Here is a 27497-nt window from a genome sequence, read left to right as displayed (position 1 = left end):
CCAGGTTTAGTATCTTACCCGACCGGACAGCATTGATGTTCTACCTGAGATCAGACCAGTAGCTATCCCCATGCCTGTGGCACAGAGGATATGACAAATGCGAAGAAATAATGTGCTTGTGTTCCTTTTGAACATAAACTGCTTAGTCGTGGGTGATATTTGTAAAGCCGCAGTCCTCGCCAAACGTGCTTGGGGAGAGAAGGCCGGTTAGAACCCACGCTTCGCTGAGCCCGAGAAATGAGAGCAGGGAGGTAACCTCTGCCGTGTGCCCTGCGCAGTCCCCGAGCTTTCCTCTGCAGAGCTCAATCAGGCTGTGATTAGAGACCCAGGCGAGAGCCTGCCAGATGGAACCCGCTACGGGTCGTGTAATGGGCCCTTCTTCATTACGGTAATGTGAACAAATAAATGCTGATGCCTGTTTGCGTGCGCCAGCCTTTGCTTTTATTCGTCCCCTGCTGACGTTCCCGGCTCCGCGCCCTCCCCCCCTGCTTCTCTCTCTCCTTTCGCTCTCTCTGTCTCTCTTTCTCTCTCTCTGTGCTCTCGCTCTCTCTCTCTCTCTCGCTCTGTGCTCTCGCCCCCGTGCCCGGATGAGTTTCAGGGGGCCTCTCCCCCCATCCTGTACTTGTGTCCCCCGATGGCGCTAAAACAGTTAGTCGCTCCTAATTCGCTGGAACCATTAGCACAAACCTAGCTGGGAGAGGGACTCTATCCCCAAAGCGCTCTAAGGCCCTCTGAACAAGCATGCACAATTGAAAAACTGTCCCACCAACTGTTGTGAATTTGTTTTCTGTGGTGTGAGCAGAATGGAACTATGTTGTAAAGTGCATTTGCTGCAAAGACATTAAGAGGGGTCAGAGGACTGCCCCTGGCTGTTCCCTGTGTCCTCTCCTCCTTTCTATTAGTTTGTTTTATCTAATCGCTTCTGTTTTTTATCCTAAAGCCTGAAGAAAAGTCATTCTAATTCTATTTAAAATGTTACAAGGTCCTTATAGAGTGTAATGGCATACACCTGTCCTCCCCACTGCCACACCCTGGTTGTGACCCTGACAGTGAGGGTTTCTGTTCGGGTCGCGGTCATCCACAGTTGCGCCACCTCCTGGGCGGGGGGGGGGGGGGGCTACACCTTCGACGTCCTCACTGCCGCCGAAATCCTCTCGTGTTCGTGAGTGGTTTTCCTGGTTCTTCGCCTCAGTGTTCCGCGCACGGCGTTATTTCTCATCACCGGCGCAGAGACAGTGGCGTTTCCATTAGATCGGCAGACGTGATTCTGCGTACGAGCAGTCCCCGGGCCTCCGCTGGTCCTCGTCTACCCGCGTGTCGCGCGAGTGTATTGTTTCGATGTTTCTGCCAAACGGGTCCGTAACAGAAACAGGCAGAGGCCGTTCATCAAGGCTGTTGCTCTGCAAACTCCGAGATGGTGCTTGGAACCAAGCGTCTGAAGCACTCAACGTAGGCATCGCTTCGGCCAACGGGCTCATTTGCGGAGCTGAATGCCAAGACACGCGTTGAATCCATGCTCTTGCATAACCCCTCTCAACCACTCCAGATATTGTTATTGGGGATAGTACGAATAATTATTGACATTTGCTGCTGTTACTGTTTATGGCCAGATGAGTTTGGCTCATCCAGAGTAGCACGTGGACTTATTTATTCTGTGTGCTTTTTGTTCAGTGCTGAATGCTCACTGCAGGAATTCAAGTAAAATTGCGTTCTTCAAGAGAACAATAGCCTCTCCTGGGGTTCAAACCTATCACCTTCTGGTGATTTCTGAGTCACTACACTGCACGCCATTGCCTCGGGTACACCTGGCAGCGCATTTTACCCTGACTGCTATGTGTGTATGGGTGTGCGTTGCGTGTGTTTGTGTTTGTGTGAAGCAGTGAAAAATGCTCCATAGAAATGACCACATTTCTATTGCCGAAGGTGTTGTGTATAATTTTGTTCTCAAGGTAATTGCTGCTATCTATGCTATCCCGTCCACCCGTCCGTCAATTATTCATTTCTCCCCCCATCCATCTCTTCCCTGCCCCTGACCCCTCTTCTCCGGCCCGTGTCCCCCCTCCCCTCCCCTCCCTCACCAGGTGCTGAAGGGCAGTAAAAAGCTCTCCATGTCCGTTCGCTCCGTCGGCCGAATCCCGGGGGGCTACATCACCAATCACGTCTACACCTGGGTGGACCCGCTGGGCCGGAGCGTGTCCCCGCCCCCGGACCTGCCCGAGCACCGCAGCGCCACCGCCAGGCGCTCCGACGGCCAGAGGCGGAGCCACCTGCAGCTGCTGCAGGAGGGCGACGAGAAGAAGGTGGGTCCCTCTCCGCTGGCTCCTCCCACTGCCTGAGGCAGGCAGGAAGATTAGTCTGCCAGACAGGAAGTGCTAAACTAGACCAGGAAGTCAAGAGGGGTGAAAAGCGCATTATCGTTTTACTCTGCATGTTTTGATAGCTATATTCAACAGCAGTGAACTCCCATATTAGGTATAATTAGGGATGCTTGATAATGTCTGGGTAATAATATTGGATAATACCAATATCAGTATCATCAGTTTATGGCTGATATGATGAAGCACCAGTCTTGCTCCAGAGGCAATGTGTTTGGTGCCCTTCTGATGCTGCAAATTAAGTCAAACTGTTCCAATCTAATGTAAAGTCTAATCATAGTAATCTGAGCTGCTGTTATTTTTTATTTATCATTTCTCATTTTTACAACTCAGAAGCAAAGCTATACACTTAGTAGCTCCCTAGACTCATGCTTCCTGCTCAGTAATAAACTGAGAAAGCTGAAATATTGTTATACAAAAAATGATTTGTTACATTTTTCCTTTGTAAGTTCACAGCTGTACTTTAACACTTCTATGAAATGTGATAGCAGTTTACATTATTACTATAATATAAAACAAGGAGGTATTGGCATTAGCCAATATGGCCAGGCAAATATTGGCTAGTTCACTTTATAAGTGAGTACAGCTTAATTTCTTACTGAGAGTTGGCCCTTAACTCTTGAGTTTTGCATGTTACTTATTTGGTGACAAGAGTATAGAATACTGGAAGTACAGTAGCACTAAGATGCAATGCTGTTGATCTGTCAGGAGTGTGTGGGTGAGATGCAGGGAGGTATAGGTACCAATATACCCAGCCACTCACTCTCCAGTGTGCAAGCACACACACACATGCATAGTCATCCTCTTTTCTGCGTCAAATGGAGGTAAGCCTGTGTAATCTCCAGCAGCTCACAGTATCAAGAGTGTACGGTCAGGGGAACCTTTCACTGATGAGAACAGACCTTTCACTCAATTCCCACTTGTCATTTTTCCTGCATCTACCAGACAAGAAGGAAGCTTTTTTTTTTCTTCATATGAGCACCTCTATATTTAAAGAGCACAATCTCCATCTATTAAAATGACAGTGCAATTTGTCTTTTTAATGAAAGCCACAAAAGATAAAACACTTCATTTAGAAATCCTGCCCCAAACACAACTCATTCCAAGTGCACAATTTCAGCCTCTATTTGATGTATGTGATTGCCATTTAACAATTGATCTTTGTGATATGATTTGTCCTTGATTTTGTGTTGGAAATGCAATGGGGTTATTTCGCCGTTAATTCATTGTTTGTTGCACTAGGAAAGCAAATTTTGTTTTTAACATGAATAATAAAACAACTCTAACTCTAACTCAGCCTAATTCCTTTTTTGGATTTTTCTCTGTAATTACCCTCACGCCTGTGGGCATGTTTTATGATTTTGTATATAAGGCTTCCTACTGAATAAAACTGTTTGGCTGATGAAGCAGCATGCCAGAAAAGGTTTTAATCTTTAGCCTTAATCAAAGTGAATATTTTTAATGGATGTAATTACTTCCTCTCTGCTTCACACTCCTATTTTTAATCCGTAGGCTGAAATAATAAAGTCATTCGCTTCTTTTAAAAAAGAATAATTGTCACAGTCCAAGGTACATTGTCAATTATTCACGATTATTCTGTGGCTCTATTTTGTTTAGACTAGGTGCTTTGCGCCTCCGATATTTTAAGCAGTTTTTATTCCAGATGTATTTGTACCACATTCCGGAAGCATCTAAACAAGCATCTGCTTTGAAGCGCAGTTTCCACACAGACAGATTGTCAGTGATAAATGAACTCTGTGGAGTTTCTTTTACTCTTGATAGAGTACGTTTTATCAGTTTTTAACTCCTAATGTTTAGAGCTGAATGCACACTGAGCTGAGAGATTTGTGGTGACAGAGGAGCAGGTCACAATTAGGAATGGGGAGACTGGATGGCCAACTCATATGAGCAGTTGCTGTCGTGTGATGAGATGCTGCCACACAGACTGAAAACCTCCCTCCCTGGGCAGTGCTATGGCCAGGTATTCCCATCTTGTGGCCTTAAGGGCCGCCCAATCAGAGTTCTAATCCTGACCATGTGGTACGTCAGAACACACTCAGCGAATTAGTCATTCAGTAATCCTATTATTTTCTTAATACTTTTATACTTGGACATCCAGGAGAGAGAGAGAGATGTGGCTACCGGCTGCCTTAAGCAAGGGTTAAGCAAAGACCCTGAAAAATAATTGAAATCAGTGAAACCTTCCTTAGACACTCAGAGCCCCCTATTAAATGAGGATATGTTAATCTAATCACCTGTGCCTGTGTCCAGCCTGTCCAGATGGCCGGGTAATGAGTGGGTCTGCACAACACCTGCGCTAACTGCCCATGACCAAGGGGGATCAGTCCTTAAGTTGTTGGGGTTGGGGAGTGGGGGTGGGGGTTGGCAATGTTGATGATTTCCCTCCCAGGCAGCAGTGCCGTGACCTCCGTGTGCTTTCCTCAGGTGAATCTGGTCTTGGACGGAAGCCGCTCCCTGGGGCTGATGGTGCGGGGAGGGGCGGAGTACAATCTGGGCATCTATATCACCGGGGTCGACCCGGACTCCGCTGCTGAGAGTGGGGGCCTGAAGGTAAGGCTAACACCAGTCTCTGTCTTGCACTGTCTCTCTGTCCCTCATTAGCTGCCTGCCTTCTCAATCTCTGACAAACAACCACCCCCCCCCCCATCCTCCCCACACACACACACACATACACACACACATTCGGTTTTTCACCTTAAAAAGAACCTTAAATAGATTCTCAAATGTTGTGGTGAAGACTCCTGACACTCCTGTGACAAAGAACTGGTTGGCCTTTTTCCATTTCGGTATAGCAGTACAGTAAAGCTGGCCATAAAAGTACGCTAGGACTTCATATATATTTTATTGTTTCCTGATAATACTGCAGCAATGGGACACTTTTGAAAAATGCCATTGCTGCTGCCAAGATAACCTGAAGTCAAATAAACAGAACTCCATCATTGTGCTCACTTGGAAATCTCTCAATACTTGCCCCTCCAGCCAAACTGAAATCTCATTTTTACTCTGACGATTGCCAAGAAAACAATATTCCTTAATTGGAAGAGTAGAGGCACAGATAAACTCTCCACTGGACAAAGGTTAAATCTACATCTCATTAGAAAAACTACGACAACCTCTCTGAGAAGCCAAAATTCAATGGAATTTGGTCCACACACACACATACACCAACGCACATACACACACACACACACAGACACACATGCAAACACACACACACACACACACATACACAAACGCACACACACACCCTCCAAAACTGCCACTCTAACCCACTCTGACGCAATAATCTAAGTACTCCCCATAGAAACTGACATATTGAACTGAAATCATGTTTCATTCACTTTTCCCCTTACAACGCTCATCACTTGCTCTGATACTAACAAAGATGCAATTACTGTTTTACTATTGTTTTTACTATTTGTTATATTTCATATTATTTCAGTTATTGCATTATGAGACGTATTGCATTAATTTATGGGGGATAGTACGTTAAATAAATAAAAATGAACAAGTAGCAATGAAAAACAGATGCATTAAACAAGGTGAATAAATCATTTTTTAACCATAGTAGATTTAAAAATTACAGTTACAACCAACACGGACAATAGGGTTGACTGGGTTCTGGCAAAACAAAATGTTCTTTGTACCAAACAGTTTCACTGGCCTGATTATACTTGTTCCTTTCTAAATCCCATGAGCAATAACACTGCAAGTAGCAAAAGGAGAACATATTCTCAGAGTGTATTATTTTTACAAGAAAAAATCTATTTACAGTACTATACAAATATTACGTATAATGAACACCTATGATATTTGTATGCTATAGTTATGATAAAGTATAAAATGGTAGCCCAAAAATCTGCTTTTATCACAAAGAAGCAGGCTTGTTTACACCAGCCTGACCAATCAGACAACCCACGGTGCGAACCAGCGAGTGAAAAGTTGTCTGCGGCCGTGCCACATCTCGCTATAGCAAGAAAGCCTGACCTCATTTATATTCATCTGAGAAGGTTTGTATTGGTTTATTGAATTACTGGCCAGTGTCTCTGTATTATCTTTCAGGGAATGTCTTTGTAATTCTTCAACATCTGAAGCAAACTTAAATCTGTCAAGAGCACTCAGTTCTGCAATTGATTTATTGACGTGATCGTTAGAGTGTACTGACAAAAGAATAGATCGACGCTGTTGCTTTCGGAGATTCAGCAGGTGAAGTGCACCAGATTAAAACTGTAGATAATATGAGGGATTTGTCCATGGTTGATTTCTCACCCTGCATTTCCGTTCTGCTTCATACAGGAATAAATGTAATCATGAATACAAATGTTGCCATGCTGGATTGGTAAACACCAAGTAATCACAATGACAATGATTACAGTAAGTGACTGGTCAACAGTGTTGGCATTAGCAGAGTCTAAATTAGTTTCATTTATAAACATTACATTACATTCATTTGGCAGACACTATTATTCAAAGCAGCGTGCAACAAGTGCATACCGAAGGTGCAATACTCATTTTATAACAGTTATTCATAGCCATGAACAATTCACACAGTAAACATTACTCTGTCCTAACCTATGTTAAGTCAAACGAGGAGGCATGTCAAGCTACAACATCAAGATAATGGTACAAAGTACAATAAGTGCTGGATGGAGGTACACGCAACATTAAAGTGGCACAGGAGGTACAAGTGTAGCATGGCAGTGGGGGATTTAAGTGGCAAAAATGATCCCAGATTGGGAGTGCCCTGCAGAGTTGTGATAGTTAGATAGTCCAGGTATAGTCTGAAGAGATGAGTCTTCAGACCATGGCGGAAGATGGACAATGACTGAGTGGTTCAGACTAGACTTGGTAAGCCTGAGCACTAGCTGTCATAGAGGACTGTTGGGATCCTCCAGGGGTCAGTTCTTTGGTTTGTTTGATTTACAGGGTCTTTTCTGCTGGGTTTTAGATGCATCCAGAATATTAGCACTTTCTGCATGCTCTTTATGCTTTCATGTCCTTTCAGTTTCTCATTTTCTCTTATCCATGAGTCTGAAAGTTTTGTCATTCTGTGAGGTGTCTGTCAGGGTTGCTCTTTCATAAGTTTAGGCATGGTAGCATAGCTATTACACTGGCTTATGGGACACACAGGAGACTGGAGCACTCATACAAATGAGTTTGCCTCTTTTACTTATTTATTTAGTTTTTCATTTGGCAGATGCGCTCGCTTATCCAGTAGAGTTTAAAAGGTCATCATGGCGAGATACATGAATTTCTTGTCAGAAGAAGAACGGCATATGTGCAATATAGCAAGTAATCCATCAGCAATCACTGAAAAAACTGTGCTGAGCTTTAGGCATACAGCATTTACAGCATTTTCCTAACAGCATAAACATAGCACCTAAAAATTAGGGAAGACTAGGGAAGCCTAGTTCAGCCAGACCCTGGATACAGCCTGTGGGGAACATTTTCTCTTAGAAACAGGAACCTTTGACCCATAACTTTTTAATGCTACTGGACCCTGTTTTCACACAGGCTCCAGAAGATACTTCTTGTTTATTTAAAGTCAAAATTATATGACTTTTTATTCATTTTTCAATCAACAACAAAATAGTATATGAATTCAAGCTATAGTGAGCACCTTATCATATCTCGGGCTATCGATAGTGAACTAAGCTAGCTTCACTATTAAATGGGCATTGGCTAAGTAGCTAGCATCAGTAAGCTTTCAGCAAATTTATTAATGTTAGCTACTTGTAACTAGCCATTGAACTATAATATATAAACTAGTTTCACCAATGAGGAGTCAGCGAGTCAGCCAGCCCCTCAGTAAGAGATGTTCACTGTTCTTGACCAGCCCCAGCGTCCAGCAATAATCAATACAGAACTACTTTATGATCACACTGACTGGTATCCTCATAGTGGTTAACAGCAAGAGCAAGTTAATACTCTGTCAAAATTTACCTAGGATATGGTATGATCACGTATTGGAAGATAAGCCTTTGAGATGTGTGGCCATGACCAGAAGGACTAGTCAAAAATCTAAAGCTTGCAGTCCAGAAGTTATCAATCATGGGGTTTTACCTCCAGAATGCTCTTCACACCTTAGTTGGTGTATAGTTGAGCATTTATTCTGTGAACGTGTGTCTATGTTTAAATGGGAGTTTAATTGTTTAATTGTGGGATTTCTGGGCCACTCTTACAGATGCGGACAGATTCGAGTTTGGCATTTGTTCATTTGATTCTGTTAGTGACCTGTGACACCTGTCTGTCTGACTGCATGCTACATGCGTGTCCCTGATGCACTAACCATAGCATTTAAGCTCTTATTCCTTAGCTAAAAACACTTGTTAAAATCGCTATCCTCATTACAAGCATGTGGATTTGCTATCCAGCCGTTTTCCCATTATGGATTAAGTGGCGTGTATTGCATTTTACAACCTCCTAAATTTTACGAGACCAGAGCTGCTTGTTTGACTTCAGTAATTAGCATGATTGATTGGTAGTTATATTTTCACCAGGCCTGTTCCACAATTAATAGCTTGTCGGATTTATATGCGTGAAAACTACGAGTTTTCTAGAATTTATTTTGTTCATAATATCTTATGGGGTCCACTCATCATTTCAGATGGAGTTGTGCACAATATAATTAACTAATTGCATTTTTCTTTTGTAACCTACGGATTAAAACACCCGTATTGGATAGGATATGCATGGCTGAACTAAAGCATCTATATTGACACAGTGCATAATTTTTTTTTCTGTCAGAGCCAAGAGCCAAAGGGAAAAAAGCAAGTGCAAACATAATCAAAATACAGTCAGAGGAAAGATTGAGCCCTGCTGACATTTCCTCGAATGGAAAGAAGAAGGATGTTTACGCTTCCTGGCGTGGCAGAAGGCCAAACGTGATATCGACGTTCTCCGAGTGCTTTGTGCCAGCTGCAAGACCCAGCACCAGCGCCGAACAGACCGACACAGGCAATAGAAGGGTTAAAAATACACAAAACGAGTGATTTTCTTAAGGAGGGGGGTTCAGATGTACTCTTTTTTCAATATTCAGGTTACAATAGCACTCAGAAAACGGCCGCTCTCCTGCCTACAGTGTGCCGATATATATTACTCCCTTTCTTAAAAGCGGTATGAAGCAGGTGCCGGATTTGGGCAATAGGTGGACATGAGTAATGGCATCATTAGAGAGCTTGCGAAAGGTGAAAAGCTCATCAGTTTCACCCAGGAGGACATGCAGAACTCCCAGTAAGCAACAACCCTGTTGTCTTTTCAGAGACACAGTTGCTTTCCTCATACCCCAAAAACAAAGGCAAGGGTTTAGGCAGCTTGCACATAAGGAAAACGACCCAAAGTATGGCATTTCGGAATTCAGATCTATTAAAGTGGATTGCTTAAAAATGCATTTAAAATGGGATTGTCAGTGACAAATACATTGACAGGAAAGGTAATTAAATCCTCCCACTCTCCATTGCTTTGAGTTCAGCAGATAGGTCGATGGATTGTACTTGCAGGCGGTTTTTCTTCCTCTTGAAGTTGGGCTTTGGAAAGTAGGCTGTTAGCCTTACTGAAGTAGGCTTTTTTTTAATGGTACAGTAAGTGTTAAGATCTGTCATCAAGGGAAATAAAAAAGGACACAGCTTTGTGAAGTAGAACAGATACTCCTCTCCTCGGGGGCAGAACGGGCCAGTTTGAATCAGACCTACTCAACACTCTTGTTAGCTGCCAGCCGCAGTAATGTCCTCCCTTGTTTAGTATTCCATGTCATTCTTCAGCACCTTGTTATTCAGGTCTGGATACCTCTGTGGCTGCGATGGGATGTGTTTCACTCTTGGTAGCATACATAGCCTGGGTGGTATCTGACCTGATACACTAGCCTAAACACTGTCAGCTCAGGGCTGTGGCACTGTGCATATGCCCACATGTGCTGTGACCTCATCTGTTTAACAGACACATACACACACGCATACACGCACACACACATGCACACACACACACACACACACACACACGTTTGTATTGCTATACTTGTGAGGACTTCCCATTGACTTACATTCATTCCGTAACCTCTAACCCTAACCCTAACCCCAACCACTACATGCCTAAGGCTGCATTCACACCAGATCAGCTTGCCGCAGGGTTGTGCAGCAAAAATGGCAGTCTTCCCATTCATTTGAATGGGGGTAGTGCGTTTAGGCTGCGGCAGTGGGGGACCGCATGGGGTGCCGAAAAAAAACCAGATTCAACTTTTGCCAGAACGCAACCCGATGTCACGCTGCAGTGGCCAATCACGTAAGTTGTTTAAATTACCATGTAGCAGTCCGCTGTTTAACGAGCAGCTGTCAGATGAATTACTGATGCGATTCATTTCCTAAGATTTGATTTTATTATCACGTCATCGTGATTTAACAGTACCGGGTAATGGGACGAGTACCGAAACAATAATTACTAGCTAAATATCAATTCCGAACGTCGGAATTAAGCTGTATAAAAGATTCGCTATTTAGCCGTTCTTGCATGTTAGTTTATTGTACCTAGTACTATGGAGTTCATGGACCAAACGATGATACTCTCCCAGTTGTGTCCTGGCTTGGTTTATTTTGTGTACCCAGCTTCGACGTCTGCCTCTGGCTGGCAGTCTACGCTGCAAAATAGCTTCCTTCGGTTTGCGTTTTTGTCCTTTTTTTTTTTTTTTTTGAGTTAGCGGACAGGAAATGGAGGGGGGAGGTTAAAGTTCACAACACGACGTCACACAAATGGGCCATGTAGTGAATGTGTGAATGCAGCCTAACCTTAACCCTAACCTTAACCTAATTGTAACCTAACCCTAACCCTAAGTCCTAACCCTAAAACAGCCTCTTGAACTTGTGGGGACCAGCAAAAGGTCCCCACCTTGCGTAATTTTCCTCATCTTTCTATCCTTGTGGGAACATTTGGTTCTCACAAAGATAGTAATACATGCCCACACACAAACACACATACACACACACACAGATACACACGTGAATACATTCATGCATACACACAAATACTCATATGTAGACTGATTCATACAAACATAAGCATACATTAACACACGCATCCATACACACTGATCCATGCTCACTTGAACATACTGTACACACACGCACTAAATTACTAACGCACTAACAGAGAACATTTGCATGCGCTTGCATGTACTCAAACATACATACATAGGCCTACTGTACATGTGCAGACCCATGAAGTAGCACACATGCATGCATTCACAAATACCCCGCTGCACCATCCTGGTGTTAGAATCTATTGAAGTGACTGTATGTGTACTTTGGCTTAATTGCCCAATAACATTAATTACCCCATTAATTACAGGCACCGTCCCAGAACTTGCCAACAAAAAAGAATCTTGGCTGTCCTTACCAAAAGCCATCATAAATCTTTGATAAAAGCCCATCTGAACTGTCATTGGTAACTTGTTTTCGCCATTGGTTGTCGAGCTGACGAAACAGTGTGAACATTTTTATAGATAACTGGTTTCAGATGGTGGCTGGGGCTGAGAATTCAGCATCATATTTCCACTGGAGTGCTTCTGAGGCAGATAACGCCACAATGCAGGAAGAGCTTAAACACTTAATTTGCTGTTATCTGGCAGGGATGGCCCTTTCATGGCTGGAAAATACATGCAGCCTCACCCCTTATCCAATGGTCCGTCCGCTGGAAATTCTTCAATTCATTTGGACGTCATTCATAAAACGCTCTGCTTAAACATTCTCTGGGCTTTTTAAAAGATATGTTATCTAAAATGAAATATATAAAAGGTACAACCTCTGGAGGTATAGCATCGCTGTGTGACTGCTTTGAAGTTCCTTGAAGTTTATTTTCTTTGTGCTATATAAACCACAAGCCCGTTAATGCCACCACAGCCATTGTGAAGCTAGCAAGCTGTGAGAAACTTCTGCCATCTTAAAGTGTCCTTTGTGAAACAAAAACTGTCTGGGCCAATCAAAATCAGTGAAACTGAAACTGAAAGCACTGAAACTGAAATAATATCACAAACTCGAGAAAGTGAACTATTCCTTTAACTACGGGCGGCACTGAAATGTCAGACAGTTTATCTGAGAGTCTGGGAGGACGGCTGTTTGCCAGAGTGAAATCTGGAAGACTTTTTAATGAAAGTCCTTCTTCCTCATGCTTTATTGTTTTTGAGGAGGAGTTGAACTTCCTGGTCCATGGCAAATAAATAGCAGAACATTTATTGGATTTCTGAAAAAATATCACAGTCAGGAAGGATATGCATGATGATAAAAGCATAATGTGCGATATGAAAATGAAAATGAAGTGGATTGTCCAGCCAAGGACATCCCGAACCTAAAACTTTTTACGCCTTTCACGTTTTTTTTTTTTTTCAAGAATTGTTTTATAATTTAATTCATTTACTTAAAATGATTGAAAAGCATATTGTACGGTTTTTGCACAGCTAGGTGGGGAGTTTATTGTATTACAACTGTGTTCTGAGTGTAAGGACAAAAAGCCAAGGTGAGGTTTGTTTGTTCATTCATGCATTCATTCTGTCATTGTTCTTTCACAAATGTAGACATGCCTTTCAGTCACCATCTTGTTCAATCATTAATGTCAATTAATGCCAATCATTAATCCTTTTACTACGGAGCCCCCTAGTACTCTCAGTGAAAAATATTTTTTTCTGTACTCTCGGTTTTGAAAATCAGTACCCTCAGTTCTGCAATCTGTGTGCTCAGTTTAAAAATCAGTGCCCTCAGTTCTGCAGTTTGTACACTCAAATTAAAAATCCATAGCCTCTGTTTTGCAGTCCGTGCATACGGTTTGAGTGAGATCACTCAGGTTTGCAATGTTAATTCCACTTGTAAATAAAGAGTTCCTTGCAAGAAAGCATCATGGCTACAATTCACACATGAGAAAACAGGAATATTATTAAAGCAATATTGTACAGGTACCCGTGGTATCCTGTATAATGGATATTGGCACGGCTAGGGGCTGATGTCAGGGACAACTCGAAGCAGAGATCCCCGGCAAACAACCTAGCCGTGGTTATGTTCATGGTGCATTAGGGGTTTGAGTGGCGTATCACTTTTATAAAATGTCTATACACCTATTCAATAATTCACCAAAGAAAAACAACACAACAACAAAAATAATGTTTTAATAAATTGCTTGGTGTGTCATTCTGCTGAATTCATTAAGTTATAAGCAATGGTTTCTTGTTTGGCCTAACTTTAACTGACTACATACAAACTATGTTAAGCTGTTCAGTTGAATACTGGCCAGGTCCTATTACAAAATTGTGTGCAAAGATTGCAAAACTGAGCCTACAAATTTAGCCAACCAAACTCATGAATTGCAAAAATCGAGAGTACGGATTTCCACATTGAAATATTTTCGTTCACCTAGGTTGCCTAGAGGGGCTCTGTATTTTACTGCTTGCTCATCCAAGATTTTTTAATCAACCAGGAAACCTCTTCAGTTTTCACTGCAAAAAAACTGAAGGTAACTTTTCAGATATGATGCAGTTATAAATGCAATTGCTGATGGTTATTCGGGATGAATAAATGTTAATAAATTGGTTATTTAAAAAAGCCAGGGATGATTAGATCAAAAGCTCCTTGCAAGGTGACAACATGCCTGTGGACATCGTATACAGTATAGCTGTATGATCACACGTATAACATAGCAACCATTCTGTAACCTTTTTGCGCAAGAAGAAAAATAATTATGTTATAAATTCTTTATCAGGTATCAACAGTGTTGCCTTTCAGTTTTTCAGTAATGGTGAAAAGCTTTTTCAGCAGATAATGTTCAGCCACAAATAACTTACAAGCCTTTGAGAAATCACTTCCATTAGATAAGCCTGTCAGTAAACTTAAATAAATTTTCTTTTAATGCATTTCATTTAGGGGCAACATTCCTTTCTAGGAAACTGAAATCATCAAGTGGAAGCAAATCCATTTCCAGCATTGGATACTGTCAAGCTAGTAAGACATATCTTTCAATAAAGTTTTTTTAAAGGCCGCAAACTTTTTTCCAGAGTAGCTTCGCATTGTGTCTGGGCGTAGATAAGGTTTTAAACGGTCTCCTCAACCAATGAAAATCCAGCTGTCGCCATCGGTGAAGGATGGCCTCACAGTGATTCCATCAGCTTCTCCAGACAGGGGTTTTAATTATCGCATCTCTCCCCCCGGGGCAGACAGCCTTCGCTGGCTTGCGGAACCCGAAAGTTCGGCAGACAGATTTGCCTGTCACTATTAATCCGCAGACAGCAATACTGTCTGAAACGATCCGAGCGTTCGGAGGGAGACGGGCCTCTGAAAAAAATTGAAAGCGCGGATCGTTAGTGCTTCACAGTTTGGCGTGTCTGCGCACGAGTAATTTTTTTTATTTTCTCACTTACGTTGCACTCATGTATCAGATTCTCTGTGACTTCTTCCTCGTCTCGTTCCTCTATCCTCTAAATCGGCACCATTAACTGTGCCCGTGTTTCAAATAAACTGGAAGCGTTTGAGTGTTTCTGAGGCTGAAAATAGCCTTTCCTCCCTCCCTTGGGATCACTCAGAACACGGCTCAGTTACACCAGCTCATTTAGGGCTCTCCGTCTGATGCATACACGCTGCATTTCACAGTTCAGCTCGCTCGTGAAGTATTCACATCAGATGTCTCACATAAAGCACTAACAAGCATATGGTGTTACCATTTAACACGAGTACAGTATGGAACAGCTTTTAAGTCTGTTTTGTTGGAAGTCAGTACAATAACTGATTCTCTGAGATTTAGAAGAATATTTGCATTTTTTATTAGCTTATTTGCTCTCTGCTCCCTCAAAGCCCTTGTTTTGTTTGCTGCTTAAACACTTAGCTGCCTAGTCTTGCTCTGTCCTCCCACAGTGTACTCTGTGAGACTGGACTTTTGTTTTGTTATCTCATCCAACTACCACACTCTGTGCCTTTCAAGTGGCATTGAGCATAATCAGTCTGTATCTGGCTGGGGTTTCTCTGTGTTGATGGGTCCTTGGGTCCTGGCTAAATATCCTGCTAGATTGAACTTGGCCCAGATATCATTTTTGATTTATCGCGCAATTTAATTTTGCTGATAAACAAATACCGATCTTTTTGTTTGATTTTTGCTGCTAGTATGTTTCTTTTTTTCTAAACCTGAATAGTGGAGTTTTATTAAAATTGTCAGCCTTGGGCCATACATTATGTAGTGGACTCTTTGTATGGCACTTTTATTGCAGGTTTGCAAAGCACCTTCCAGAATCTGTGAATAAATATGATTAAAAAGGCAAGTGTATGGGGAAAGGCACAAATACAGAAACAATTAACAAAACCAACCATTAATATAATATTTAAATTAATTCAATATTAACAAAACAAACAAAGGAAGTAACCTTAAAAACAAATAATAATGAAGGACAGGTAACCAGAAATAAAGGAACAGTTGGAGTAAAAGGTTTGAGTTATAGAGTTTATGGGCTGCCGGGTGGCTAGTTTGGTTAAGGCACCTTGCTGTGGTGCATGGATGAACCCCGGTCTCTCAACAAATCCAGACCATACCAAATGGCGACTGTGGCCAGTAACACTGTAGGGTGACGCGTAATTAGTGATTTCATCACTGAGGGCAGTCAGCTAGGGGTCCATGTTTCAACACTCTCTAGCAACATTTTATAGGGTTTTATAGGAAGACACAGATTTCCAAACTATCTTCAGGAACGTGTTTCATTGTAGGACAGCAAGAAGGTCAGTGTTATAAAATTTAGGCCAGGTAGGTATTATCACTTTATTATTATTTAATGAATTACCCTCAGGTGAATACAGTGGGACCTATTTCCCGGCTATCATTCTGAAAATGTGAAATACCCTAATATTAGGCATGGTCCAGATTCACTGTCAGGGCAATAATGCTCTAACAGTAACAGGCTCCGGTGAGCGTGACTCTTGAGTTCGCAAAGTGTTGTTCCCTGCCCCAGGTCAGCGTAAATCGGCATCCGCTCTCCTTTCGGCTGTGCACAGTGAATTATGGGACATTTCCCCTGCTGATTCACCGAGAAAAAAAACACTGTAGCACACGAGGAAGAAAGATGTGCAGAGGTCGATATATAATCCACCTGTCTTTTTTTTTTCTCCTTTGAGCGACAGCTCAGGTGTGTCTTCCAGTGGTGAAATGTTACTTCTTCTTTCCTGTTTGTCCATATCGTGGTATAATTTATGACTGTCACTCAAAGATGCTGTTGTTGACATATGCTTAAGTTTCATCATTGATTCAGTATGTGGAATGCTGGTATTATTCATAATTGAGCAAAAATATCCACAGGGAAGAATATGTCAATGGCATTTTGTTTGCATGGAGGTGTACCACTATTTGATGTCCTTCTGTCTAACGGCTAAGCAGATCTGGGCCAGATGTCATATTATCCTGACAGCTGGGAAAGACCCTACGTGCAGCAGTGACATTCAAACTTTTTTTTACGATGGTGGCTATGACTGGGCCTGGGTCACTGCAATATGGCCTTTTCTGTGATGAGAATTACACAGTTCTGATCTTTTAATGTATACACTGATCCAATCCAGTTGAAAAAAACAACAACAACAAAGCTATCATCTCAAGTATATCTGTTAGTTTGATTTCATCAAAATACTAAAAAACAAACTAACTATAGAAATAAGCCTGGTGCATTCTGGCAACAGTGTTACCATACTGCCAAATAACAGTTATGGGATGGCTTGTGCTTGCTTCTGTTGACAATATGTAATGTAATTGCCACTGTTTGTGGGGAATTGTGAGAGGTAATTCCTGACTTTGTTCATTGATGTCTCTGTAACAGTTTTAGCAAGCTGGGTTCAATATGACAGAAAAATCTAACTCATTTGTCTCCCACAAGCTACCTGATTTGGGGGCCAATTGGTGAACCCATATCTCAGTTTATGTGCTTTGAAAATGGCCTTTGGATATTTCTGCTTCTGGCAGACTTATGTAGCAAACTTGCATATATAGCAATTTCCATTGTTAAAGACCTTTCTCATTGCACAGCTTCTAATTACATTTTTCTTTATTGAGCCTTGTTACAGTATTTATCTGCACATTAAAAACAGTTAATGGCCATAGGTGAACAGTTGAATCATGTATTTTGACTGCTATTGCCCATACAAAGTAGATAATAGGGTTATGAATGTTAATAAATGGATTTAGATTATAAAAGAACAGTCAATGTTGGTATATATACACATGAATACACAGTGCATTACTACTGCCATACTTGCTCAGAACTGAAACCAGTAAAAAACAGGACGTTTCAACAAATACGAGTACAAGTTTATGCAAAAGTACATTGGTATGTATCTGCTGTCTGTAGCCTGTCCTCCCAGCTCATTCGATGCTAGTGTCAAGTAGCTTGATGGCTACTTGACACTAGCATATGTCAGGGCAGCCTTGTCAATTTCAGCTGACAGCGTAGGTTGAACCATGATGACTCATCCTGTTAGGCACTAGAAGTTAAAGGGAAGGTGCTTCTGCTTAAACATTAAGGCTTAAACAGTAAGTATACATTTAATTGCTTATAGAAGCATTTCTATTCTATTCAGAATCTCATTTTCACAGCAGTGACTATGGAGGGAGTGAGGGGATCAGGGAGCCAGGATGACGATGTCTCATCATGCACCGGCAACCTTCACTGGCCAATTGGGCTCTCACAGTTCATCTTTTCAGCGATGAATTCAGTGTCTTCCCAAGACTCATGTCTGTGCAAGCCCATCTTGTTGACCACGGTGTGAATAGAAGTGGAAACAAGGCCATGTTCTTTAGAGGAAAAGGCATGCTAAGGCATGTTTTCCGCTCTCTTGATTTGACAGTGGAGGGCACGATGAGCATTGCAGCATGGGCATGACTGGACATTCCAAATTGGACAAACAAGCTTTGAAAAACAAGGGTGGAATAGCATTAGAAATAAAAAGTTGTATTGTTTGATCAGTAGGGATTCTTCTCTCTCTGACCTGGGTAAAACCAATGGCCCATCCCAGTCACATGGGATTGTTCTGTAGAAGTTGTTGCCCTATTCAGGTGAAGTCAACTCTCATATTTATGTTTGGGGTCAACCTGACCTTCAGTGTTTGCCATCTTTTAAAAAACAGTTAAGCTTATTTTTTCATCTTGATGCTGTTTGAATTTTCCTAATTTAGTGGGAGTGAATAGTAAATGCGCAATAAAAATAATTGCATGTTTTCAAAAGTAATGCACCGAAATTATATAAAAAGGTGTTGTGTGGGGTTTTTTTAATATTTATGGATAAAAGTCTACTCATCTGAGAGACATTAATGTCACACACAGTGTTTTTTTCTATCACAATAATTTTGTGTCAGTTTAAATTATTGAGGTCAGTTTGACCCCAAACATAAAAGGCATCATAAAATTTCAACATAATAGGAGGGTTAAGCCAAGGCCCTGACTCCCTATGTTTATTGAAGATCCCATCGGGCTGTTAACACTGGTGCCCTGGTCATATTCACGAACTAGCGAGTCAATACCTGGCCACATAACCATCCACCCTGCAGTTGATTGATCAATCCATAACAGTTACTACTTCCCATGTTTTCCCAGGTCGCCACTGCTAAATAGAACTGAACTCTCACATGACCTTGCCTGTAACATTAAAATACAGCAAAGCTTTCCAGCTGGTTGGAAAAACAGGAAGGTCTGCTATCCTGCACTTCTGCCCGAAATCATCTTTGCTCTTAACCACGCCATTCGCCCGGAGAACAAATCTTTTAAGATTTGTTAAATATTGATTCGGTTCACATCGGCAATGTGACCATTGTTGTGCTTTCCGCTTAATTACATCACCGGCTGCTGTCACACGGCGATTACATTTTAAAGATATTGATCCCAGGGTTTTTTTTTTTGTTGTTGTTCGGGCCACATAATCGCCTACAGCAATCTTCTTGGGTGAAGGCTGCAGGACTCACCGTAATGACTCATAAAAGGATGAAGAACCAATGGTGCAGAGCCTCAGCAGCTAGCCAGCTTGATTTACGATGTCACCTAGACACACCCGGGGCAGTTCTTTAATGAAGTTTGATGGACAAATTTTGCCTTACGTTAAGGTGTCTGGCTTAAATTAACACAATAAGACAAGCTGGTTTCATTCTGGCTAGCAATGAGGATTGAAGCTAAATATACCAGACTGGTTCAAGGCAGGCTTGTTCAATCAAGCTACAATAACTGTGCATGCATGTCGACGCTTTAGATATAGGTTGGTGGAAAGGGGGTTATAAGGAAGTCCATTACAGAGAGCAGAATTTAGTAACAACTAGAGACACAAGGAACTCAAGTGTATGTATAGAGTTGCAAAACAGCAATGGGTTGAACAATTTTGGTCATTGAAAAATTTAGAGAAGGTAAATCTTGGCTGGTTTTCTTTTGGTTTTGACTTACATATTTATTCCATAACTTCCATAACATTAGCTGTGGTCCCATGTTCAAAGCATCATCAGTTTTGCAGTATAAATATTGCAGATTTTATCTGGACAACAACCCTGGGTGGGGATGTTAATGCATTCTAGCACGTTCTAACCAGCTTGTGCTTCCTGTGTCAGCCTGAACTCCCTGTGTTCCTGCACCACCCTTTTCACCCTTCGTCCTGTACCAAGCCTTTTCTTTCACTTTCACTCTAACAAATCTGTTTCGTAACAACCACCCTGTGTGTCCATGCACTGCGGTTTCCAGCCTGTGTTCAGCTCTGTGCTGCAGAAACTGTCCCTGTGTCAACTCTACCCGCACTGTGCCACCCTCTACCCACGCTGCATCTCTTTGCCGCTCCCGCGCTCCGGCCCACACGCCCTCTCCTCTCTGTGCCCGCCCCGCGCCCCTCCCCGCAGGTGGGCGATCAGATCCTGGAGGTGAACGGGCGGAGCTTCCTCAGCATCCCGCACGACGAGGCGGTGCAGGTGCTGAGGTCCTCGCGCCACCTGATGATGACGGTGAAGGACGTGGGGCGGCTCCCCCACGCGCGCACCGTGGTGGACGAGACCAAGTGGATCAGCAGCGCCCAGATCGCCGAGAGCTCGGCGGGAGGCAGCGTCGCGGGGTGAGCGTCCACCTTAAAACACCCCCCACCCCCCCACTCATCAACTCCAGGTTCAGCTGGGCTGCCCTTTCCACTTCTCTCCACTGTGAATTAAGGAGTCCCATTCAGAACTGCTTAGGCACCGAAAACTAACATGGGTTAGGGGGAAACATGGGGGGAATGTTTAAGGGGGAAACATGTTTATAACCAACAAGGTCTTCTCTGGCACTTTATTCTGAATTTACACATGAGTATGAGCAATAATCATCTTATACTTACCCATCTTGTTGTCCATTACGGTCAAAAATGACCCAATCCTAAATTAGCAGCAGTGAAAATAATCATTTTTCAGCATGAAGTTTGATGACTTTTCCTGGGGTGATGGTATCATTAGAAAACGTTCAACGTTGTACTTGAATAAAAGTGGTTCACCATCAGGGTGCAGAGATTATCTTATGAGTCTTTTTTCACCCTGCAGTTATTAAATCAGATGTCATAATCAAAATGAAGTGCACATTCATTACAGCAAAAAAAATCAATTATAAAATCAAATGTTTTTTTGTAAAAATGAATGGTATATGCTGAAGAAATACAGTCCATCTGGACTGTGAAGTAAGAAAGTAAGTTATTCGCTAATTTACTGATGAGTGACAGGTTGTTCCTACATGAAAAATATTGATTTAGGGTTCAAAATTCAATGAAGAGGCTATCTCACTTATGTTCCAGTGAGGGTGAGCCATTTTTGACCTTCTGGATATAGGGTGCACTGCATACATAATATTAAGACAACACAAGGATTACCTTTAGCCACCCTAGCCTCCTAATGGAGAAGGCCAAACTGTCAAGCTGCTCTTAATTAGTTTTGGTTCAGCCTCGTTCATGGTTCTGGGGGTACTCTAAGGTTAACCACATCCGTAATATGAAAATAAAAGGGATTTGTTCATGAAAGAGAAAGCATACTCTGTGGAACACTTCCAGCAAGGCCACGGTTATGCTGTAGATTAAACCGCGGAGTGAAGTCATCAAAGTGACCTTCTGCATTTATTATTCACTGCAATCAGCAGCGCTTTTAGTCAGGCATATGCAGGTCCATCATGTCAAGTTTGCTTTATTTGACTAGCGCGTGTTAGCACGTTGAGTGTCTACATGGTCTTTGGCCTTTTTTTTCTACCAGTATAGCAAGTTCTTCCTCATGCTCTCTTCCTCTCTCTCCTCTCTTCACCTCCAGCTCTCTGTCGGTAGAACTCCTGTAGGTGGGTTGGGTTGATGGAGAGCCCTGGGAGATATAAAATCCCTGGGCACACGTTCTCTAAACATTCAAGGTGGCATTTAGTCCCACAGTTTATCAAACTCACACCCAGCTCAAGTAGAATGAACTACAGCACACTGTTATGTGTGCATGTGTGTATGCCTGTGCGTGTATGGGTTTGCCTTTAGCAGTTTTTTTAGCTGATTTCTGTGCCCGTCATAAGTGTTCTTTTTAGCTGTGACTGAAAGAACGTGCATACTCATTCACTGAGCTGTTATTATGTGATAAGATAGGGGATAGCCTGCCAGCCGTGGCCAATAGGAGAGGCCAGTTACACATTGATCTGCAAGACTGCCAGCCACAGTCGGCACTGAAACTGTGTTTGGTTCTGTTTTGTTTGGCTCGTGATGTAATCGGGGGCATTTCAGAAACCATTATCTTCACGATAATTCCTCTCATTAAATTTCCCTTTGTATCTCTCCTCTATGTCCTGCAGGCTGCCAATGGACCGTGGTGCCACAGCATCAGGGAAGGTAAGAGGACCCATCTCCCTCCATTTAAATTGGCAAGAGATGCAGAGACTGTCATTTTAAACTGCAATACACTATCTTTGTAGCATTTATATTTTAAGTGCATTTACACAAGTTGGTTTGAGCACATGCTTTATCTAGCAATTTGGTCTGTAGAATTGGGGTGTTATAGAGATACTACAGTATATGAACATCTGGTACATGTAAAATTGAAAAAAAAAAAACAAAGTAGATGTTTACTGTTAATAATTTCTGTATATAAGGAAAATTCAGTTCATGGTCACCTTGCTTAGGTGTGTGTGTGCGTGTGTGTGTGGCGTGTGCGTGTGTGCCTGTATGTGTGGCGTGTGTTTGTGTTTGTGTGTGTGTGTGTGTGTGTGTGCGTGTGCGTGTGTGTGTGGCGTGTGTTTGTGTTTGTGTGTGTGTGTGGAGGGGGGTTGTGCAGTACAATCAGGCCTTGTAAGGTAGCATTAAAGATTTGTCTCCTGTCCTTCTGCTTCAGTCCCTTCACTCTGTTTCACTGAACCGAAGGAGCTACCCTACAGAAGCACTCAGATACACTTTGATCACTGGAATCAAAACTGAGGCATTTATAGCAGCCAGCAGTCCAGTCAGATATCACAGGTCAAAACATCACCTCCTGTTAGTGCTTTCTGACTTCCATATGCATGTCCCCTGTGAAAGATCGGATCAAGCTCAAGCAATCTGGGAGACCAGCTGGTCTGCGTGCTCTCTGCTTGAATGGTCAGCTACTTCAATGTATGACAACTGCAAAACAATGTAGAATGTATGTGTTTAGCTGGAATTAATGCATGTGGCATGTGCATACTTGCCTATATGCTTGATTTGATTTTATGAGGATCCTCATTAGGTGCCAAGTCATTCTTCCAGAAATAACATAGAAGCATTTAACACATGCGTTTGTGTTACTGAATGTGTGTATGTGTAGCAGAGGTGTATTCATGTGTATTGGTGTAAGTGACCATATTTATATGATTGTATATGTGTTGTTATATATATATATATATATATACAGTATATCAGTAGTGGCTTGTGAACCCTGGAAATGAAGAGGCTGGCTATTTTTCTTTCTGTTTTTAGCAGCGTTTCTGCCTTGGTATGTGCATAACCAAGGCGGTACTAGTGCTTCCCGGTTTTTCTGCTATCCTAAGGTATATAGACCCCAAAATTGTACTCGAGAACAATTTTGTATGGAATTTTGAACAACCAAAGTTGCCGCACACTCTGAAATCCAAAATAAAATAAATAATAAATAACATGACATGAAATAAATAATCTTGAGTTAAGAGCTCATTTTCTCCGATTCTGCTGCCACACATTCACTGCTTGACACCAAGCAGAGTCAGCTGGCCAAATGCCACCTAACACACACCAGACACTAGGGGTAGCCTCGTAGCCAGAGGTGATTGTTCATTGTGCTAGGCTACTGCTGCCACCCAAAAGGTTACCCTGAAATGTACACTGAACAAAAATATAAATGCAACACTTTCATTTTTGCAGCAATTTTTTATGTGTTTAAATGATACCTCAAAGATTGGTTCTGTGTGCACAAAGATTTTATTTCTCTCAAATTTTGCTCACCAATTTGTTTATATCACTGTTAGCTAGCATTTCTCCTTTGTCAAGATAATCCATCTCCTGCACAGATGTGGCATATCAAGATTCTGATTAAAAGCCATGATCACTACACAGGTGTTCCTTATGATGGGGTCAATAAAAGGCCACCCTAAAATGTTGAGTTTTTTGCTGTTCAACACCATATCACAGATGCCTCAAGAGTTAAGAGATCATGCAATTGGCATGCTGACTGTAGGAATATCCTGTAGAACTGTTGCCAGAGTAATGGGTGTTAATTTCTCCACCATAAGCCACTTCCAGCGTCGTTTCAGAGATTTTGGAAGTTCGTCCAACAGTCCTCACAACCGCAGACCACATGTAACCATGCCAGCCCAGGACCGCCACATCCGACTTAACCTGCGGGATTGTCTGAGGCCAGCCACACGGACAGCTGATGAAACAGTTGGTTTACACAACTGTAGAATTTCTGCACAAACTGTCAGAAATAGCCTCAGGGAAGCTCATCTGTGTGCTCGACGTCCTCACCGGGGTCTTGATTTGTCTGCAGTTTGGAGTCACAATCGATGTAAATGGGCGAGAGCTCACCTTCTATGGCCACTGGCACACTGGAGAACGGTCCTCTTCACTGATGAATCACGGTTTCAGCTATACAGGGCAGATGGCAGGCAGCGTGTTTGGCATCAGGTTGGTGAGAAATTTGCTGATGTCAACGTTGTAAACAGAGTGGCCCATGGTGGTGGTGGGGTGTTGGTATGGGCAGGCATATCCTATGGGCAGAAAACCCAAGTGCATTTTATCAATGGCAATTTGAATGCACAGAGATATCGTGATGAGATCCCATTGCTGTGCCATTCATCCACCACCATCAAATCATGTTTCAGCATGACAATGCACGGCCCCTTGTTGCAAGGATCTGTACACAATTCCTCGAAGCTGAAAATGTCCCAGTTCTTCCATGGCCTGCATACTCACCAGACATGTCACCCATTGAGCATGTTTGGGATGCTCTGGACCAGCGCATACGACAGCATGTTCCAGTTCCCAGCAATATCCAGCAAATTCGTACAGCTATTGAAGAGGAGTGGGACAATATTCTACAGGCTACAATCAATAATTTGATCAATTCAGTGCAAAGGAGGAAAATTGTGGCCTCACAAGACACTGATCGGTATTCTGCTCATTTCATGGTATGTTCTTTTATGGGGAATCTGTGAGTAGCAAATGCATATCTGCATCCCCAATCACATGAAATCAATAGATAAGTGCTTAATGAATTTATTTCAGTTGACTGATTCACGTTTATTACCTTTGAACTCAATAAAATCTTCAAAATTGATAAGTGTTGCGTTTATATTTTTGTTCAGTGTAGTATGCTACCAACCAGGCCTGCATTATCTACTACAATGGTGCAAATCTGCCGAAAGACATTACTACAGTAAGCCGGTAAAAACGATCAGTATTTTGACTCACCCATTACTTCTAGAAGGATTCCCCGGCCAACAAAATGACTTCTTTAATTATTTTGAATTGCTAATAACAGCAGTGGGAGTAGGTGGGGTGGCAGTGGGAGTAGACGGAGCAGCAGTGGAAGTGGGCAGGGCAGCAGTGGGAGTGGGCGGGGCAAAGGTGGGAGTAGGCAGAGCAGCAGTGGGAGTAGGTGGGAAAGCAGTGGGAGTAAGTTGAGCAGCTGGAATACCCAAGTTTGGGAGAGTGATGATGGGAGATATTATAGAAAGAAGTCCCAGAGAACATCATGTACTATACCACTATACCCCCCCCCCCCCCATCCTCCTTTAAAAAAGAGAACCGTATTTTTTCTCTAAAGCACACTTTTACCATTTAAGTTTACAATTAAACTTTAGACACAAAGTATTGATGTACAAAAAAAAAAACACTGGTGTAATTGTAAGTGGGGCACTGGGATATTATCTCCTGACTCCAGGAAGGAAAAAGTGGTCAAGGGCCAATCAGACCCTTTTAGACGATGTAGAAGAGCCCTCAGAGCCCTGTAGAAGAGCCCTCAGAGCAAGAATCCACTTCTTTTCCTCACAAGAGGGGATGGCGTGGAGGATCTGCCTCTCAGCCTGAGATGCAATATCCGTGCGAAAACACCGTAATCCTCTTCTGCTATTACCTGCACTGATCCATCTGTAATGCTCTTCAATATTCCTCCAATATCTAGTTGGTCCTTCATTTTGTGCTATTAGTTCCCCTTAAATATCCTGACCACCCCCACCCCCCGCCCACACCCCACACCACAATGTAGTCTAAAATACCGTAGGATCCAATAGGAACCATAAAGTATGAAAAACTAAACATAAAAACATGAGACACATGCCTACCGCTACAGTGCAGTCTGCCATGTTTGACCCTATGCAAACTGCATTGCTCATGGCTGTGATGCAGTAGGCAGTTTTATTCATGACTGCTTTTGCATGCTGTGACGAAATCTGAAAATCTAGCAGGTAAATGACACACTGATCTCTGTGGTTAGGCAGTGCTAGTTTTGTGGGATAACTACCACTCTGCTCTCTGTGTTGGGGTGGTGTTAGTGTTAACTAGTGCAGGCTAACTGGCATACTGAGCTCTGGCAGGGTAGTGTTAGCATTATGGGATAACTGGGACACAGCTCTGGTAGGGTAGTGTTAGCATTGTGGGATAACTGGGACACAGCTCTAGCAGGGCAGTGTTAGCATTGTGGGATAACTGGGACACTGAGTTCCGGCAGGGTAGTGTTAGCATTGTGGGATAACTGGGACACTGAGCTCTGGCAGGGCAGTGTTAGCATTGTGGGATAACTGGGACAGTGAGTTCTGGTAGGGTAGTGTTAGCATTGTGGGATAACTGGGACACTGAGCTCTGGTAGGGTAGTGTTAGCATTGTGGGATAACTGGGACACAGCTCTGGTAGGGTAGTGTTAGCATTGTGGGATAACTGGGACACAGCTCTAGCAGGGCAGTGTTAGCATTGTGGGATAACTGGGACACTGAGTTCCGGCAGGGTAGTGTTAGCATTGTGGGATAACTGGGACACTGAGCTCTGGCAGGGCAGTGTTAGCATTGTGGGATAACTGGGACACTGAGTTCTGGCAGGGCAGTGTTAGCATTGTGGGATAACTGGGACACTGAGCTCTGGCATGGTAGTGTTAGCATTGTGGAGAGGGCTGGGAGACCATGAGAAACAGAAGGCTCTGTCCCAATCAATATTAACTGTGCTATTAATTCCTGTGAGTTCCATTGAGTGGTTTTCTCTGGGTCAAAGCCTGCATGTGGCTGGCAGTGGAAACATGGCCAGTGCTGCCTCTGGCCTGTGGGCCAGTGCAAAACGTATGTGATCCTTATGTGCTTTTACAATTTCATTTAGAAATTTACTATGCTCTACACACAGACACACGCACACACTGATGTAAATGTAGACATATACACATGGGCATGCATCCAAATGCACACATACATATAAACTGATCTCCAAAAATCCCTAACTTCCTACTGCAGCTACCAGCCCTTCCCATGTCTAATGTATACCAGACAGGACCACAGCTTACAAGCACGCAGGACCGCAGCCACACACACACACAGCACAGCACAACCTGCTCCACATCCAAGCTCCTCACCAACTCATAAACAAACTTCTCCTTTGTCGGCCTCTGGCAATCTGGCAAAGCCTCAAGTAAT

At 42.7% G+C, this 27497-nt stretch overlaps 1 protein-coding gene across 2 annotated transcripts in view; it reads left to right on the top strand.

Moving 5' to 3' along the window:
• The window catches only part of whrnb (whirlin b), an 81208-nt gene that overhangs the window by 32928 nt on the left and 20783 nt on the right, over positions 1-27497 (top strand). For both annotated transcript variants that reach the window (XM_035435574.1, XM_035435575.1), the window contains exons 2-5: positions 2082-2300; positions 4821-4946; positions 20258-20466; positions 22191-22227. In XM_035435574.1, coding sequence (XP_035291465.1) covers positions 2082-2300; positions 4821-4946; positions 20258-20466; positions 22191-22227 — 591 coding nt within the window. The remainder of the gene's footprint in view (positions 1-2081; positions 2301-4820; positions 4947-20257; positions 20467-22190; positions 22228-27497) is intronic.

This window comes from Anguilla anguilla, chromosome 10 (assembly GCF_013347855.1).
Source record: "Anguilla anguilla isolate fAngAng1 chromosome 10, fAngAng1.pri, whole genome shotgun sequence".
In the NCBI taxonomy this organism is placed as follows: domain Eukaryota; kingdom Metazoa; phylum Chordata; class Actinopteri; order Anguilliformes; family Anguillidae; genus Anguilla; species Anguilla anguilla.
The sequence above is the reverse complement of the archived record's forward strand: the minus strand, read 5'-3'. Positions and strand labels throughout refer to the sequence as shown.